Consider the following 17,598-nt stretch of genomic DNA (forward strand, 5'->3'; position numbering starts at 1 on the left):
AGAACAGACGTGATTTCTGTGTTGGTGGTGCTCACAGTCTCCTTAGGGAAACCACAAATAGCTATACAGACTGTACGCGCACACTTCAATAACTGGAGTTCGTGCTATAAAGAACAATTACAGTGTACATGACAGGACACATCAAACACTTCTAAGGCAGCATGTAAATGAAGAGTCAAACTATAAAGAATGAATAAAGTTGTCCTGGCCACTTTGGCTCAGCGGTTAGGGCGTCAGCCCATGTACTAGAGGATTCGATCCCCAGTTAAGGGCACATACCTGGGTTGCAGGTTCGTTCGATCCCCAGCCTTGGTCACGGTCACGTGGGAGGCAACCAATCAATGTGTCTCTCTCATATGATGTTTCTCTCTTTCTCCCTCCCTCCCTCTCTCCCACTCTATATAAAAATCAATGGAAAAATATTCTTGGGTGAGGATTAATAATAATAAAAAAAAGAATGAACAAAGTGGAAAAGGTGAAATGTAGATGAGAGAAAGAGACGTTTTGTGGTATATTTCAGGAATACACAAAAAAACTGCAGCTAGGAATATACTTAGTGCAAAGCTCTGTGTGTCCCTATGACGAACCAATGCCTACATAAAATACAAACTGGAAAAACCCTGGGCCTTGCCTTTACAGGGACAGTGACAGCTGGGAGACAGAGGACAAAGCAGGTCGATAGCGAGGGGACCCAGTCACCAAGGGGTGACCAAGCTCAGGAACCACGGGGATAGTTTCAAACACGTTTCTCCTTGAGGCACATGTTTTACTGTGAATACGAGTTTGTTATGTGGAGAAATGATTGTTCAGCACAGTGTCTGTGGTTCAGTTGTGATAGTCGTAATTGAACGTTGTGTTCCATTTCTTCCGATTAGCTCTATTTTGCAACATAAGTCCATGCAGCCTCCTTGTGGTCCTTCCCTGGAATGTGTCAGAACTGATTTATAGAGACTTGTTCTCCATTCAATCACTGCACATATAGGCGCCTAGTCAGAGTTAAATATGGTCGCTACTACTGAAGTATGTAGACACATGCTTTGTTTGCCTTTAATTAATTTCCAGTCTCCTAATAGAGAAGAGGAAAAAAACCACAAATATCGATATACCTGGAAAAATTTACAAGGGCAATATATGTGCCAAATGGATTAAATCCTTAAAAGTAAATAAATAAATAAAACATGTATTTCTACAGATGTAGAAATTGCTACATTTTATCTTAAGTGGAAAAAACATCTCAACAGGAAAATTAAGCATATTTTATTTGTGCTGAGCCAACAATAATAATGTATGTATGTATATGTGAAAATAGATTATCCTTGTAAAAACAGAGACGGTTTGGAACTGAGTACAGGCCCCTGCTATTTCTGAAAGGTAGGATTAGAAGGTCAAAGGAGGGTTTAATTTTTTAATTGGGGATATTCTTTGCCATAGTGGATAAGGTTGATTTTACCTTCATTTTTTGGCTTCTTTATATTTTCCAGTAATTTTAAATTTAGAAGGGTCATCAGAAAAACAAAGTGCATGAAGAGACTGACCACCTCAGCTAGAGATCAGAGAAAGCTTCTTCAGCGCAGGGGCCATGCGAATGGCTAGGGTTTGAGTAACAAAGACCTGCAGCCTCCCCCCAGGGACACCTGGGCCGGTCTGCTGGCATGTCCTTTCTCAGAAATGGTGAATATACACTGAGTATCGAGATTCTGAGAGGACTTAAGACACATCCTTAACTGTATTCAAAGTCAATTTAGCGGCTCCCAAACTAATTTGAGTGAGAAAATCAGGGTTTACCTTGGCAAATAGCTTTTATTTTCATTTTCATTTTTTTTTCTTTATTGGTTTTTAGAGAGAGAGGAAGGGAGAGGGAGAGGGAGAGAGATACATCGATGAGAGAGAACATCGATAGGCTGCCTCCTGCATGCACACCCCCCCCACCCCCGGGGATCGGGCCCACAACCTGGGCATGTGCCCTGACCTGGAATCGAACCGGTGACCTCTTGGTGCATGGGTCGATGCTCAACCACTGAACCACACTGGCCTGGAGCAAATAGCTTTATAAGCAAAGGAACATGCAGTCAGCAAAAAAAGCCTAAGGTGCCTGGAGAGAGGAGGAAATCCAAAGAGGCCAAAGAGAATTTATTAGGAGTCAGTGTCATTCAAGTTGAAGCAAGATCTGAAAAGTGAATCTGCTCCCAGAGGGTAGAGAGTGCCAAGTGTTCACATCTGAGGTTGTTTGTGGGTGTTGGGGGAGGTGAGCCACGTGAGGGGGGGTGTGTGTGTAATATGTGCAGCGTTGGCGGCGGCAGCATGTGTGTGTGTGAAAGCTCACGTCTGTGCCTTGGAAGAGTGAACCACACCCGTGCTCTCTGCAGCACATCCGCAAAGGCACAGTCACAGCCCAAGTGGCCACAGCAGAGCAGGGTGAAGAAACTGGGAGAGATGCAGGGCGGGCAGAGGAGGCTTACAGTTGCTCGCAGGGAAAAGGATACAGTGATTAATGAACACGGAGGAATAAACTGTTTCACAGCCTCGCAGCTGCAAGCCCTCCCCCTCCCCCCTCCGCCCCACCCCGCGCATGCTCTTTGCGGCCACGTGGATGCACCTTGAAGACGTCATGAGGAAATCATTCAGAGAAAGACTAATGCTGGAGGTTCTCACCTATAATGTGGAACCTAAACAGACCGCAAGAGTCAAATTCATAGAAACAGATAAGAAAAGAGGTTGCCAGGGGCAAGCGGGCAGAGGACGTAGGGAGAGGTTGGTAAAAGGGTACAACCTTTCAGCAATATTATTAATGAAGTCTGAGGACCTAATTTAAAACATGGCAACTAAAGTTAATAACACTGTATATTGTATACATTGAAATTTGCTAAGACAGTAAACTTAAATGTCTCTCTCGTCTATCTATCCATCCATCTATCGATAGAATTTAGCAACCGAATAACTTTTATTCACCTTCTAAAACAAAAAAAAAAATCCGACAATATTGATACATCAGATAGATAACAGAAAACTACTATAGAGGTAAAAAAATATATGGGAGGAATAAAAAATATTTTCTTAGGACAGTTCTTTCTAAGAATTTTCTTAGATTAAGAGATTTTTTTTTTTATCCTCACGTGAGGACATTTTTGCATTTATCTTCAGATAGAGCCGGAGGGGGGGGGGGGAGAGATACATCGATTGGTTGCCACCCACACGACCCAACCAGGGCCAGGGACAAGTCACAACCGAGGTACACGCCCTTAGCGGGAACCTAACCTGGGACTCTCCGGTCCGCAGGCCGGCGCTCTAACCACTGAGCCAAATGGGCCAGAGTGAGATATTTCTTTCAAAAGGACGCTACTGTAATTTGCCACTGAACCCAGAACCCGGGAGCTAAATGGCAGATAGGAATCCAACCTGACAGGCCGTGCATTGTGTTTTAACAATTCACGCTCGCCTCGGGGAAGTGTGTCTGAGTTAGTCTTGTACCATGACTGCAAACAAACAAATCCATTTATACAAGACATTTAGTGAGGCATACTGATCTCCCCTCCCTGGGAGTTTATAATCTCCACATTATTCACTGAATTTTATCTGCGTGATTTAATGTGGAGGCACATGCTTGGTCCCACAGCTACGGGAATGGACGAACGCAGAAACCCAAGAGTTGTCAACAGCATCGCACGGCGAGTCATTCCCACCTCTCAAACAGCTTGATCTTTAGCTCACACACAGATCCATCTTTTCATTCTAAACGTGGAAATTGCTGGAAGAGGGACCAAAGAGAAATGCATTTTACCCGGCCTCGCAGAAGCTCGTACGCGGTCACTCCCAGGGACCACCAGTCAACGGCGAAGGAGTAACCTGCTTCTCTTCTGGAGTCGAACATCTCGGGGGCTGAAAACACAGAAAAGTTAGGTCTGCTTCACTCCCTGAGACATGAACAGATCTATTTTCCCCACTGGGTCCTCCGAAGGCGAAACACCAGGGTAAAGGGTAGAAACACTTATATAGATGTTTATCATCCGTTGCTAGATGGCTCCCAGCAGACAAAATGTCTAATTTTCTAGTCTCAGGAGCCTCATTCATCAACACCACAGGCAGCCACAGGCCTCAGTGGACACGGCCTTCTCTTGTTTAGAACAAGCACCTGTGACAAATCAGACCCCATCAGGCCTCCAGCGTGTGGCTGACCCTGTAACCAAGAAGGCTGCAGTGACGTGTGTGGTCCTGATTCGGCAGTTTGGGCGGTAGGGCAAGTCAGTTGGTGTGACCTGCGTTGGATCGGCGCTCACCTGTAGTCATCTTCAAGAGACAAGGGCAAAGTCTGCATTCTGCCGTCGGGGGTAAGGGAAGGGGGAGCGGTGGGCACTCTGAGAGATACAATGTCTTATATCACCGGGGGGAACTCACACTTTGTGACAGTGGACTCCCATGGAAGACAGAGGTGTAGTCCGTTTTAAGGCCAATACAACCCTCGTTGGGCATTTTCCAAGTATTGGACACAAGGTGAACTTTCTACATTCCACATGCACCTCCAGGACTGTCCCTAACTCCTAGGGGGTAGGGTAGGGAGCAGGAAATGCAAAGCCAGGGAGGTGTCTTATCCGCTTGTCCACAACTATGTTCCTAGTGTCCAGCACTGAGCCCAGCATTTGGTCACTCAAAAGAATGTATTGAATGAACAAACGCTGCTGAATCAATTAATCAAGCAATGGTTGCGATTATTCGCTCTGGAGTTGTGCTGTCAAGTTCAAAACGTGCTTTCGTCGCTTACTGTGACCGTGAGCAACTCTGTTGGCTGAACTTGAGAAGCCTCCCCAGCAAAATCAGATAACAAGGCAGTCAGTCTAGAGGTGAGAAATTAAACGAGATCGTGCATGCCAAAATCTCAGCACAGGGCCTGGCACCTAGAAAGTGCTCCAAAAAGTAGGCACTCTTCTTGTCCTGCCCGGTGGCTCAGTTGGTTGGAGAGCCGTCCTGTACACCAAAGGTTTCTGGTTTGATTCCCGGTCAGGGCACATTCCTAGGTTGTGGGTTTGGTCTCCAGTTGGGGCACATAGGAGAGGCAACCAATCGATGTTTCTTTCTCTCTCCCTCTCTCCTTCCCTCTCCCTCTTTTTATCTTTCCCTTCCTCTCTCTAAAATCAACAAACATATCCTTGGGTGAGGATTTAAAAAAAATAGATACTGTTCTAGAGAGGCAAACATCTATAATAAGGGGAATTTTACCTTGCTAGGAACTATACACACTTGACCCATCTCTGGTAGTGAGGAGCTGGCTCTGGACAAAGTAGTGTTGGGTGTGAGGCTACACACACGGGCTGCCCTGCCCAGTGCACTCAGTTCCAGGGAAAACCGTGCCGACAACATCCCACTAGAGGTGAATGCTGACATCCGATGCCCAGGACTGGGCAGGCCTCCTTCCCTACTGGATCAACCTCTCACGCATCACCACATCCTTTCCGTAAGTCACAGGTCCCTGTGCAATTTGGGAGGGAATGGCCCTGACCCCAAGGCCCCACAGACTGGATGGAATGGACAATGGTTCTGTGTTCCCTTCTCAGTGTCTCACAAGTCATCTCAGACAGTGCCCCAGGGTGACAGACATCTCACTTAGAGAAGCTGCCGAAACCTTTGAGGGATACACAGACTACGGTGCTGAGAAAATACCTATCAGAAAACACATTCCTCTAGAAAAGCTGTGAATTCTGTCATCTGGGATCCTCCTTGGAGTTTAGATGAACATCTTTTTTCTTTTCTTTTCTACTTACTCTGTTTTCCAGCACAAAGACATTTGAATGCGTGCTCATTCATTCAACAAATGTTCACAGTGTGCTAGGCACTGAGGAATTTTGGTAGAACGTGAAGGAAAAACATAGGCCAACATACAAAAGCACAACAGATGGGCAATTATTTGAGCCCCAAAGAGCTGAAAAAGCAGAGCAGAGAGGTGACAAGGGGCTGTTGTCCCCGAGAAGGTGCAGATAGAGGGGGAGAAGGGCGGGGCTTCCTTCAAAAAGCCATTGGGTATTTTGTTTGGTTTTTAGAGTATTGCAACTTACATTCAAAAAAGGAAATAAAACATGAAAGAACCACTGAGCAAGTAGCTATAAGCAAATGGCCAGGGGACCATTACACAGGTCACAAAATAGATTCTTGACCCCACCGTCATTCCTGTCGTGTTCACAGCCCTGGAAGTAACCACTCTCTTGAATTTATGCTAGTAATTTTGTTCCCTTTCTACATGGATTTACTGTCTACACCTGCATTGCTAAGCAATACTTCAGTTTTGCTTATATGTTACATATGTGCACATATATATGTACGGGGTGGGCAAAGGTAGGTCTACCCTGGTGCGTACACAAAACACAATAGTTTATTCTTATATTATTTGTTAATTATTGCATTATTTGTATTATAACTGAAAACCTACTTTGCCTATGCCTGTCTAGATGACATGTATAAGCATGTGTGTGTACAGATAACGTGTGTGCATAACATACATGTATGTGTGTATCTATAGCTCATAGACACTAAATCCCCCTGCTTGTTTTCTCTGGTGTCTTGCTTTTCTTGCTCAGGATGATGTGTGGGTTCCTCAGAACTGCTGCACATGGCTTCAGTTCACCCACTTCACTGTTTTACTGTTGTACTGTTACTTACCGGCCTACTCTGATGTTGATAGCTATTTGGATTGTTTGCAACCCGGGAATACTGTGAACAACCCTCTCATGAAAGTCCTGGACAGGTAAGACTTCTGTAAGTCCACTCATCGTTTTTACTTTTATTTTCTTTATTGATTTTAGAGGGGAAGGGAGAGGGAGAGAGAGATAGAAACATCGACGAGAGAGATCATCGATTGGCCGCCTCCTGCATGCCCCCCACTGGGGATCAGGCCACAACCTGGGCATGTGCCCTGACCGGGAATCAAACTGGTGACCTCTTGGTGCATGGGTTGACGCTCAGCCACTGAGCCACACCAGCCGGGCCATCCCCACATCTTCAGGGTACATTCCTGCAAGGGGAACTGCTGGCACAGGCTGTGTATCTTCACATACACTAGATAAAGCCACAATTTACCCAAGTGGTGGTGCCAGTGAGCACAGTGACCAGCGATATAAGACTTCCTTTAGCTCAACATCCTTATCCACACTTGGGATTAACAGAGCGTTTGATTTCTGCTGGTTTTGTGAGTGATTGTCTTTCACTGTGGTTGAAACTGATATTCTCCTGATGACTAATAAGTTTGGCCATATTTTAATATGTTTACTAGCTATTTGGATTTCCATCATTTGGTTTTCAGATTTTAAAACAATTGGAGAGCCCTGGCCGGTTTGGCTGAGTGGTTAGAGCATCAGCCTTCAGACCAGAGAGTCCTGGGTTCGGTTCCTGCTAAGGGCACGTACCTTGGTTGCAGTTTGTCCCCGGCCCCAGTTGGGGTCGTGTGGGTGGCAGCCACTTGATATGTCTCTCTCACATTGATGTTTCTCTCTCTTTCTCTCTCCTCCCTCCCCCTCTCCCTCTTTCCCTCCTGCTCTATCTAAAGATAAATGCAAAAATGTCCTCAGATGAGGTTAAAAAAAAATAATAATAAAAAATAAAACAATTGAAGAGTAGATTCTGGCCAGGATGTAAAGAGAGGAGTCCAGAGGTAATTTAAAACTTTAATGCAATAGAAATAATGGAATTTACAAAAATGATTCTAAATTTCATCTACGAAAAGCATGTGAGTGATGGTTTTCTGAAAAAGCATCAAGGGGTCTGCATCCCATGTAGTAAACACAGCATAAAGCCACAATGATGAACATCTGAAAGCCACAGGATATAGATCCTAGTACATAAATTAGTTTACGGTGACTGTATTTCAAATCAGCATGGGAAAGGTTTACTAAATGATCGTAAAACAATTACTTAATAATCCAACAAAAATGAAGTTGGATCCATACTTCATATCTCCAGTCAAGATAATATACGGCTGAGTTAAGTAAAAGAGAAACTATAACAGCAATAAAAATATTAGGCAGCCATATAGAAGACCTGAAGGTAAGAAGGTCTCGCTAAGAATAGCGTAATAGAAACTATTAAGTAAAAAGACTAATGATTTGATGAAGTTAGAAAAACAGCTCATGTCAAAAATACCATAAGAACAATAGCAACTGAAAAGTAGAAAATCATGTTTATAATACATATGCTACACTAGACTTTAATATTACTAAGATGTAAAGAGCATGCTTTATATAATCATTGAGTAACATCAGAATCTGTAAAAGGGATTAAAACCCTCATAGAAAATGGGCAAAGAACATGAAAGGCAATTTACAAAAGAAGTCAAAGAAGTGCTGTTTTACTATCATAATGAGGTTCCATTTTCACTCCTCTTTTTGAGAAGATTAAGGTATTGTCGTGCAGCCTCAAGTCAACCTCAACTTTCAGGAGAGAAATGTATGAACACATATACCCTCTGATCAGGAATTCTTTGGGAGTTTATCACAAGGAAATCGTTAAGTTGCAGGACGTATTTGTGCTAACAGGGTTTTTATAATGCATTTATATTTCAAAATGAGAAGCAACCCAATGTTCGGTAAAGAAATTGGGTCAAGAAATGTTGATGCAGCCCTCTCTCTTGTATCATGTGACCATTAACAAACAACAGTAATAGAGATGGGCATGGAGAAATAAGGGGTGTTCGTTGTCTGACCCAGCTCTGGAGTCAGGGAAGCGGGTCTCAGTTTTACGGAGGCTAGTTGATAGTCCTGGGCAGGGAGGGAGCACAGTGGTGTTAAGTCAGAGCTGTGATGTCAGACTCCGAGGGCAGTATCCACAGCTCCTGTTGGGCGGAGCTTGACTTCTCAGTCTGCAAGTCTCAAGTGGAAATGACAACAGCATCTGCCTCACAGAATTGCATTTGGTTTAAATAACATAGAACCGTGTTATTTGTTAGAGACAGGAAGAGCTCCATCAATGTGGACCATTATACCTCCATCACCGGCAATGTTCCAGATGTTTCCAGACTTGGGTTTCACCTTGAGGTCTGCCAGTCACTTGCTGTGTGTTATGACCATGTTAGTTTCTCTCTAGGCCTGATTTTTTTTTTAAATCCGTGAAATCAGAATGATAGGAAAACCTATTTTATAGGGTTGCTTTGAAAGTTTAATTGTCCAATACATATTAAAAACTTAGCAAACTGCTTGGGCCATAATAAATGTTGGCTGCATAATGTCTGTTATTACTGTGATTACATTATAAAGCAAAGATTTTGGTTACAAAGTATCTGTAAGTAGAGAGATTAATTTAATGTCCACTTTTGCTTATCTGTGCCGTACACATTTTCCGTAGTGAATGTGGGCGTTTGTTTTTGGAGGAGAAGAATGTTTTAATTGGTTAAGCTCTAAGTGATCTGGATTATAGTTGCCCAAACCGAGGAGTGGGGAGAGGAAGGGTTGGAGTGATGGAGGGAGCATGGAATTAGACGATTATGAATGAAAAGTGGTTAAGAACTGGCAGACTATTTATCTTCTCACTTTCAGACCCAAGGAACTGCTTCATCATGTGTTCTGCATCTCATAGTAATAGTTGTTGTGGCCCAGCCTGTGTGGCCCAGTGGTTGAGCATGGACCCATGCACCAAAAGGTTGCCAGTTGGATTCCCAGTCAGGACACATGCCCAGGTTGTAGGCCCAGGTTGTAGGCCCGGTCCCCAGTAGGGGGCATGCAGGAGGCGGCCAATCAATGTTATCTCTCATCAGTGTTTCTATCTCTCTCTCCTTCTCCCTTCCTCACTCTCTAAAATTAATAAAGAAAAAAAATAGTTGTTGTGTATTCCTGTAACCTTCATTCAGTATTGAATCCGTTTTCTTTCTTTTCAGTTTTATTTATATTTTACAGCTAACTGCTAATTCGCATCCTGCAGGAATGCTATAAAATGAGTGCTGGTGAGTGTCTGTTAGGTAGATTTTGCCAAATTATTGGGAACATTTTTTTTTTTTTTTAAGAAAGATGATTGCCACCCATGATACCTCTTAGAAGGTCTCCCATCCAAAACTCAAAGCCAGGGGCAACTTCTGGATAGAGATAAGTGATGATATTCATTGATATATATATGTGTATACACACACACACACACACATATATATATTTAATCCTCACATGAGGACATTTTTCCATTTTTGTTCAGATAGAGTGGAAGGGAAGGAGAGAGAGAGAAACATCGATGTGAGAGAGACACATCGACTGGTTGCCTCATGCAGGACACCGACCAGGGCTGGGGACGAACCACAACCAAGGTACATGCCCTTGACTGGAATAGAACCCAAGACTCATCAGTCCGTGGGCCCACGCTCTATAACCCCTGAGCCAAACCTGCTAAGGCTAGATATTCATTTTTTAAAATAAAACAAAACATATTGCTAACAGATTGGCCTACTTCAATTGACTTACAACCATTTAAGAACCACAAATAACATTAAAATTGTTTCTTTCAGGAAGAAGCTTGATTTTCTAAAGTCAGACGGAACTTAATTCAAATCTAGACTATTTTCAATGACTAGCCATGTGATCTCAACAAATTACTTAGCTTCTCATTTTCCTCATTGTAAAATGGTGATAATTGTAGCCTGCCCTTAGGGTTGTTGAGAGAGAGAGAAAGAGGAAAAAAAATGAACGAGTAAATGAATGCAAAACATTTAACACATTTTCTGGTCCACAGACAGCTTTCAATAAACATTAATAATTGTTAATTATAAGGGTGAAGACGGAGAAGCCCTGAGCACTTTGACCAGATTCCAAGTTCTAAGCACTATGTTGTGAAAACACTAAAAATGCCAATTTTGAGGGGAATTAAATTATATGGATCTTGTAGTTAAAATTACTGGGGAGAGAAAATAAAGGTGGCCTCCCCTTCCCCCTCTCATCATAGAAACCAGGCCCAGAAAACCCAGATGCACGGTTTCTGGTTTGGCTCCAAGAAAATAGTCCTTAAAATGGAAACAAACCCAGGAAACCTAAGGCGTTAAACCCATCGCCCAGCAGACTTGGGGAGTCCTTTTTTACATCATTTGAGCACCGCGGGTTTTAGGCAGAAAATAGGCTGAATGATACGTGTCCCTTATTTTAGAAGAGAAAAAAGATATTTGTTCCCCACCCTGATCGTTGGAAGCCAGAAAATTTGCAGTTGTTCAAATATCATATGAAACAAGGCTCATTTTCTGAGATGGAGTTCTTTCTCTTAGAAAGTGAGTGGTCCTGCACCGTAGGGGTTCTCCCTTCTCCCTCCAGTTGCATGAGGTAAAGAATGGACTATTAAAAGACATTGGCACTGCCCTTGACCTTGATTTCAAGTATGAATATTGGGTTGTGAATTACTCTGCCATAACTTCCAGCCGGTAAAATTCATTCCCCACCGACTGAGTTAAATGCCACCAGGTTAGGCAGTGACCCCGCCGGCTTTGGGCATCACAAGGAACTGGGGGAGAGGCCTTGTTTTCACTCTCCGGTCCTCCGCCCACGCGGTGCGGTGTCCGGCCTTCCTGTCTCCCTGGGCAGGGGCCCCTTCCCTAGTGGCTCAGGCTGTTGCCTGAAACAGTCCATCCGTTTTTGCTTATTAAAACATTGACTATAGATTCTCTCAAACTCAGTCCTGCGAATTCTCATACCAACCTCCTGTCTGATTCAGGGCTCCCCGCCACCCACCACCGTGGCGTGGGCGTGGACGATCGCGCGGACTGTCCCACTCCTCCCCGCCCCTTTCCGAGCAGCACCCTTGGGTTTCGAACTCACGTGTGGAGGCACAGGGATCCGAACCCAAAGGTCCCGCCCCTGCCTGCTCTCTCTGGAGTTGTCTCTGACAGGTGGCAGGACTCATGGTGGCAGGAGGGTCAGGGCTCCATGCAGGTGATAACGACCTGAAGAGCTTTCACACGGCCCTGTGCTGAGTGTCACCTCCAGCGACTCTGACACGGTGGGGCTCCTGGACGGTTGCTGTCTCCAGCGAGCCAGGCCGGCGGGCCTCCTGGCCTTGCAGGCTGCGCCCTGGGCCCTGGAGGGGCCCTGTGAGGCTGGATCACACGCTCCTCTAATCGTCACTCACTCACACACCCACTCACACACCCACTCACACACTCAAGCACACTCACACATGCACACTCACTCTCACACACACACTCAAACACACACTCACTCTCACATTCCCACATCCACTCACACACCCACTTACACACTCTCACACACCCACTCACTCTCACCCACTCACCCACTCTCACACTCCCACCCACTCACACTCACACACCCACTCACACCCACTCACACTCACTCTCACACACCCACTCAAACACACACTCACTCTCACATTCCCACATCCACTCACACACCCACTTACACACTCTCACACTCACTTTCACACACCCACTCACATTCAGTCTCATACTCCCACACCCACTCACACTCACACACTCTCACACTCACTCTCACACCCACTCAAACACTCACTCACACACACCCACTCTCACACTCAGTCTCATACTCCCACACCCACTCACACCCACTCTCACACTCAGTCTCATACTCCCACACCCACTCACACACACTCACACTCACACACTCACACCCACTCAAACACACACACTCACACAGTCTCACACTCACACTCACTCTCACACGCCCACTCAAACACACACATACACACACACTCATTCACACACTCACAGCACTGCATATCTCTGCCTCCTACTGCAGCAGTTCCCAACAAGACTTGACTCCTAACCCCTGAACATCCAGGGCCAACTCAGCAGTCACAAGGGCCTGGTCAGCAAGTGCAGATGGAAGGACACCAGGGACCTCATCTCACACTCATGCACCATCTTGACCCATAATCCTCTGGGGATCTGACTCACCTGCCTTAGGAACATGGGGGGGGGGTCCCTCTTCCTGACTGTTGTATGCCCCCAAGAGGGAAACAGACCTTCCTTTATATTTTGAGGGGGCTACATAAAGGGGTTAGGGCCACTTATGTCAAAATGGTATCTGCAGAGAGATGGCTGCTTCCAACAACAGAACTCAGAATTCCTATTAATTGTGACAGCACAATTAAATGTGAACCCTACTCGACAATTTTGGCACTATTCCCTACCCTTTAGACAGCCTCTGGGTAAATTTTAACTCTTTAGGCAAAACTCAGTTCCTCATCTTTAAAAAAGGAAAACTGGTGGTATTGTGATAAAGTGAGAGCTAAAATTGTAACTCTAAGGCACTCTGAACACCACCACCCCGTCTGGCCCGTGTGGCTCAGTGGTTGAGCATCGACCCATGCACCAAGAGGTCGCCAGTTCGATTCCTGGTCAGGACACATGCCCAGGTTGTAGGCCTGATCCCCAGTGGAGGGTATGTAGGAGGTGACCAATCGATATTCTCTCTCACCGATGTTTCTCTCTCTCTCTCTCTCCCTCTCCCTTCCTTTCTCTCTAACATCAATAAAGAAAATATATCACAGCCCCCTGCACGGCATGCAGTATCATGTAAATAATGGTTATACTAGCCCCTGTCACTTGTTGGCACCCTACTTATTTCTGCGTCCTCTCTGACACTGCATGTTTAAACTCCTCTCACTAGGAGGTATGCTGCATGGGCTGGAGACCTTATCTGTGTTGCTCACTATGGTCACCAGCACCTGCCACCTTGCCAGGCCCACAGAGGCAATTAGTAGACATTGATTGAATCAATATTCTTTGTTAGTAAGTGGGCAGGTGCTGCCTTAATAACTCTACAAAATAGTCTTTCAAAATGTAATCAATGGCCCTCCTGAATCAGCATCAGATGAGGTGCTTCCTAAATGGAGACTCCTGGGGCTCACCTGAGACCCATGAACCACAAGCTCCCCAGGTAAAATCAGAGGGAGGCTTGTCATTTCTGGCTGCAAGTCCCTCCAGATGACTGGACCCATAATAAATGATGCCCACAGGAATGGAAAACAATGACCTTGCTCTTCGTCAAGACAGCTGCCCCCCAAGCCCGTACCCATGTAAGGCTTGGTGCCGGCCATGGTGGTGATCCGCGTCTCCCTGGGCAGCATGGCGGCGATGTTGAAGTCTGTGATGTGCACGTGCCCTGGTGGGAGAGAAAGACCACAGAGTTAATCCATTCAACCCACTGGCACAGCCATGCTTCCAACTGGAAGCTTATCTATAAATTCTTCTAAGCGTTGGGTACTAGCAGTAAAAACGCAGCTCTTCTGTCCTCAAGGCCAAAGTGTTTTTCAAACAGCAAACCCTCTAGCAGCCAGAACATGACATGTAAAGATGAGTATCTGCTTGTAAATCTGTAGTTCAACCTCAGAAAGTGTTGACTTGGAGAGTTGAGAGAGCTCCCTGCTGTAATTCTACTTAGGAAACTTTTGTCTGTAACATTTTAAAGTGGTATAACCTGTGAGTATCCACAGGGACTCAAGAGCTACTCAAAGTATCAAATTGCCAGTGGTCTCTTAGGGGATCTTTCTTAAAGAGACAAACATTGTTACTATAAAGCAGACTCGGATGTGGGTACAGAAGGTCTTCCAACAAGGTTCTTTCGTTATAACATTGATGGGGAACATAGATTCTCAGCAGGGCCCACTGCAGTCTGCATGGTCTCCCCATGTCTGCATCCCAAAGATGTGCATGTGAGGTGAACTGGGGGGTCTACATGGTCCCAACGTGAGTGTATGTGTGGGAGTGGCCTTGTGATGAAGGGGGGTCCTCAGCCTGTGCCCTGAGCCGCTGGGATAGGTTCTAGCCACCGGAATCCCTGAACTGGAATAAGGGGGTTGAAATGTCATTCTTACTTATTTTTGTTCATCTTTCCTAGATGTATATATAGCTCACATTTACTTCAGTGTTTACTATTAGAAGTGTTTTGGGTCTTTATTTAGAAGTTTGGTGATGTCTTTGTAACCAGAAATATGCTGTAGGAACTTAACTCTTGATTATTTTTTATTCTTTATTTATTTTATTCTCACCCGAGGACATTTTTGCATCTATCTTCAGACAGAGCGGGAGGGAGAGAGGGGGAAGGGAGAGAGAAACATCGACACGAGAGAGACACATCGAGTGGTTGCCACCCATACGACCCCCATCTGGGGCTGGGGACAAGCTGTAACCGAGGTACGTGCCCTTAGCAGGAACTGGTCCTGGGACTCTCTGGTCCATGGGCTGATGCTCTAACCGCTGAGCCAAACCAGCCACGACCTTAACTCTTGTTTCTATCAACTAGCCTAGGGTAAAATTGGTTTCCTTATATGCCGTTTCGCTTAAAGAAGTTTCTAAGAATCTGATGACATTAAGAACTTACTATATCTTTTCCTTTGCCAGAAAAGAGTCTTTTTTAAAATTCTTTTTTGTCTGAAATAACATTACTAATTTTTGTCGGTTAAGTCAGGTTGCCCCCTAATGATTTTCAACAAAATAACTCACCAAGGGAAAGCAGAGGGGAAAGTCAAGGTGTATTTACAACGAGGTTGTATACGGAGCCCTAGACTGGAGCCAGGAGGCGGGTCTGACCCCGAGCTCTGCCTCTAACACGTTACGGACTCAGTCCCATCCCCGTGTGGAACCTGAGATGGAAGGGATGGGTGGACTCTGTGCCCGATAGGGTCTGTCTCAGCTCTGACACCCAGGGCGTCACTGTGTGGGTGTCACACTTGAGTTCCACTGGGAGCACACCTGCCAGGTGCGTTAGGGTCCCTGCACTGACCATGAGAAGGAAGAAAGGGGCAGCCCAGCTCAGGTGCACAAGCTCGCTACTGGCACAGACGCCTGTGCCTTCAGAGGGTCTGAGAGTGTTGGCATTTCCATGTCCCTGCTTCGTGGTTTTGAGGAGGTGTGGCTGTAACTGGAGGGGACGATGTCATCTGATGCTTCTTCCAGGTCCCCCAGTCCACACTCCCTCCCCCCGAAGGTCACTGTCTGCTCTTTGATGGCCTCCAGGCTGCTGCTAAAGATAAAAATCTCTGCCTTTATTGTCAGGGTTTGCTTTGTGCCCAGTGTTTGTGTTTGCTGGCGTGATGACATTTTAATACGAGGCAGCACTCAGCTAGCTAAAAGTGAAGGTTTTCTTGCCAGAAGGATACCAATGGGTGATTTTAATAACTCGCCCTATTCCAGTTTAGGTGGTCTTGGTTTTTCCTTTCTCTCTTTCCCCCATGGGTCATGCTCAAAGCACTGGATGGTGGTTCCCAGGTTTGGTATGAAACAGGTGAGCCTGGAGATGCTGTGGTTAAGAGCCTGTTCTCTGGGGTTAGATTATTTGGCTTCATGTCCAGGTTCTATCACTAACTGGCTATGTTACCTTAAAATGAAGGCTTATCTTGCTGTGGACAGTTGAGCTTGGCAGTTAGAGTGTCGGCTGGCAGACAAAATGGTCATGGGTTCGATTCCTGGTCAAGGGCTTGTGCCTGAGTTGCAGGTTTAATCCTCAGCCCCGGTTGGGGTCGTGCGTGAGGCAACCAATCGATGTGTCTCTCTCACATCGAAGTTTCTCTCCCTCCCTCCCTTCCACTCTATTTAAAAATTAATGGAAAAATATCCTCAGGCTGAGGATTAACAACAAAAAAGAAACCTAAATCGTAGCCGATGCCATAATTGTCACTTTATCAGCTATACCAGGCAGACAGTACTGTTTTTCCACATTCAACATTTATTTCCTGAATAACTTGAAAACACAAGAATTTTAGACACTGTGGAACTGATAGAATTGGGTGGGGTACTTAAATTGGTAGGATATGAAAATATATATCAGGACAACTGGCTAGGTGCCATCCACGATCTAATGCCTTCCTGGGCTATGAACTAGTGAGAGAGACATTTGGGGAGAACAGTAGCAGGTACCCTCTAAATTAAAAAAACATTTCGAAAGTCAAATTCTGATGTACAAGGAATGTTTATTCACCCCCATGGAAAGATTCTCCATTTTATGAAAGGATTTAGCTTCTTTAAATATCAGTCTTTTCTGATGAATATGAACCAAGATGAACCAGTGGGAATAATACAAAGTTTCTGCCTGGTGCTGAATGGTGCTGAACGAGATACATAAGAGATTTGGTATCATATGCAGCTCACTTAGAGGAATGGGCGTAGGAGGCAGATCTGAAACATGCAGTTATCCTGCCCAGTTGGTAAAGTCCCCAGGAAAGAGGTGCGTGTGATGGTCCTTTGGGGGTGAAATGAATGTGGATGGAGAGGACAGGTAAGGGTTTCAAACATGAAATGTGGAAAATCACACCAGAAGATCCTTCAAAAGGCAGGCATTGGCTTGCCATCCAGTTGGTTGTTCCAAGATTAACTCACACAGTGAGTTGCGGGGGCCAAGGGGGTGGGGGGTTACCAGGAATTGATTCATTGAAAAGTGATTAATTATGGTCCCCGAGCAATGCCTGAAAGCCTTTGTTTTTCAGAACCTGAATAAACAGAAAGTAAGTAACCTCAAAAAATTTTTTGTCCAGAAAGGGGACCCCACAAGCATGTTTAGAGAATAGCTCTCAATCTTTGTTTGTTTGTTTATTTGTTTACTTGTGTCCCATTTACATATCCCATCCTTCCCAAAGCAGTGTCTCTCTTACTAACTGCAGCGATTCACAAGTGGAGTTCAGGATGGG

General features: G+C 45.1%; 1 protein-coding gene across 1 annotated transcript in view; it reads right to left on the reverse strand.

Moving 5' to 3' along the window:
• STK32A (serine/threonine kinase 32A) overlaps window positions 1–17,598 on the reverse strand; it is a 112,062-nt gene that overhangs the window by 11,331 nt on the left and 83,133 nt on the right. Inside the window, exons 7-8 of the mRNA XM_036240283.1 lie at window positions 13,989–14,078; window positions 3,779–3,876 (exon numbers count right to left, since the gene is read on the reverse strand). Of these exons, the coding sequence (XP_036096176.1) occupies window positions 3,779–3,876; window positions 13,989–14,078 (188 nt within the window). The remainder of the gene's footprint in view (window positions 1–3,778; window positions 3,877–13,988; window positions 14,079–17,598) is intronic.

This window comes from Molossus molossus, unplaced genomic scaffold, assembly GCF_014108415.1.
Source record: "Molossus molossus isolate mMolMol1 unplaced genomic scaffold, mMolMol1.p scaffold_m16_p_4, whole genome shotgun sequence".
NCBI classification, from domain to species: domain Eukaryota; kingdom Metazoa; phylum Chordata; class Mammalia; order Chiroptera; family Molossidae; genus Molossus; species Molossus molossus.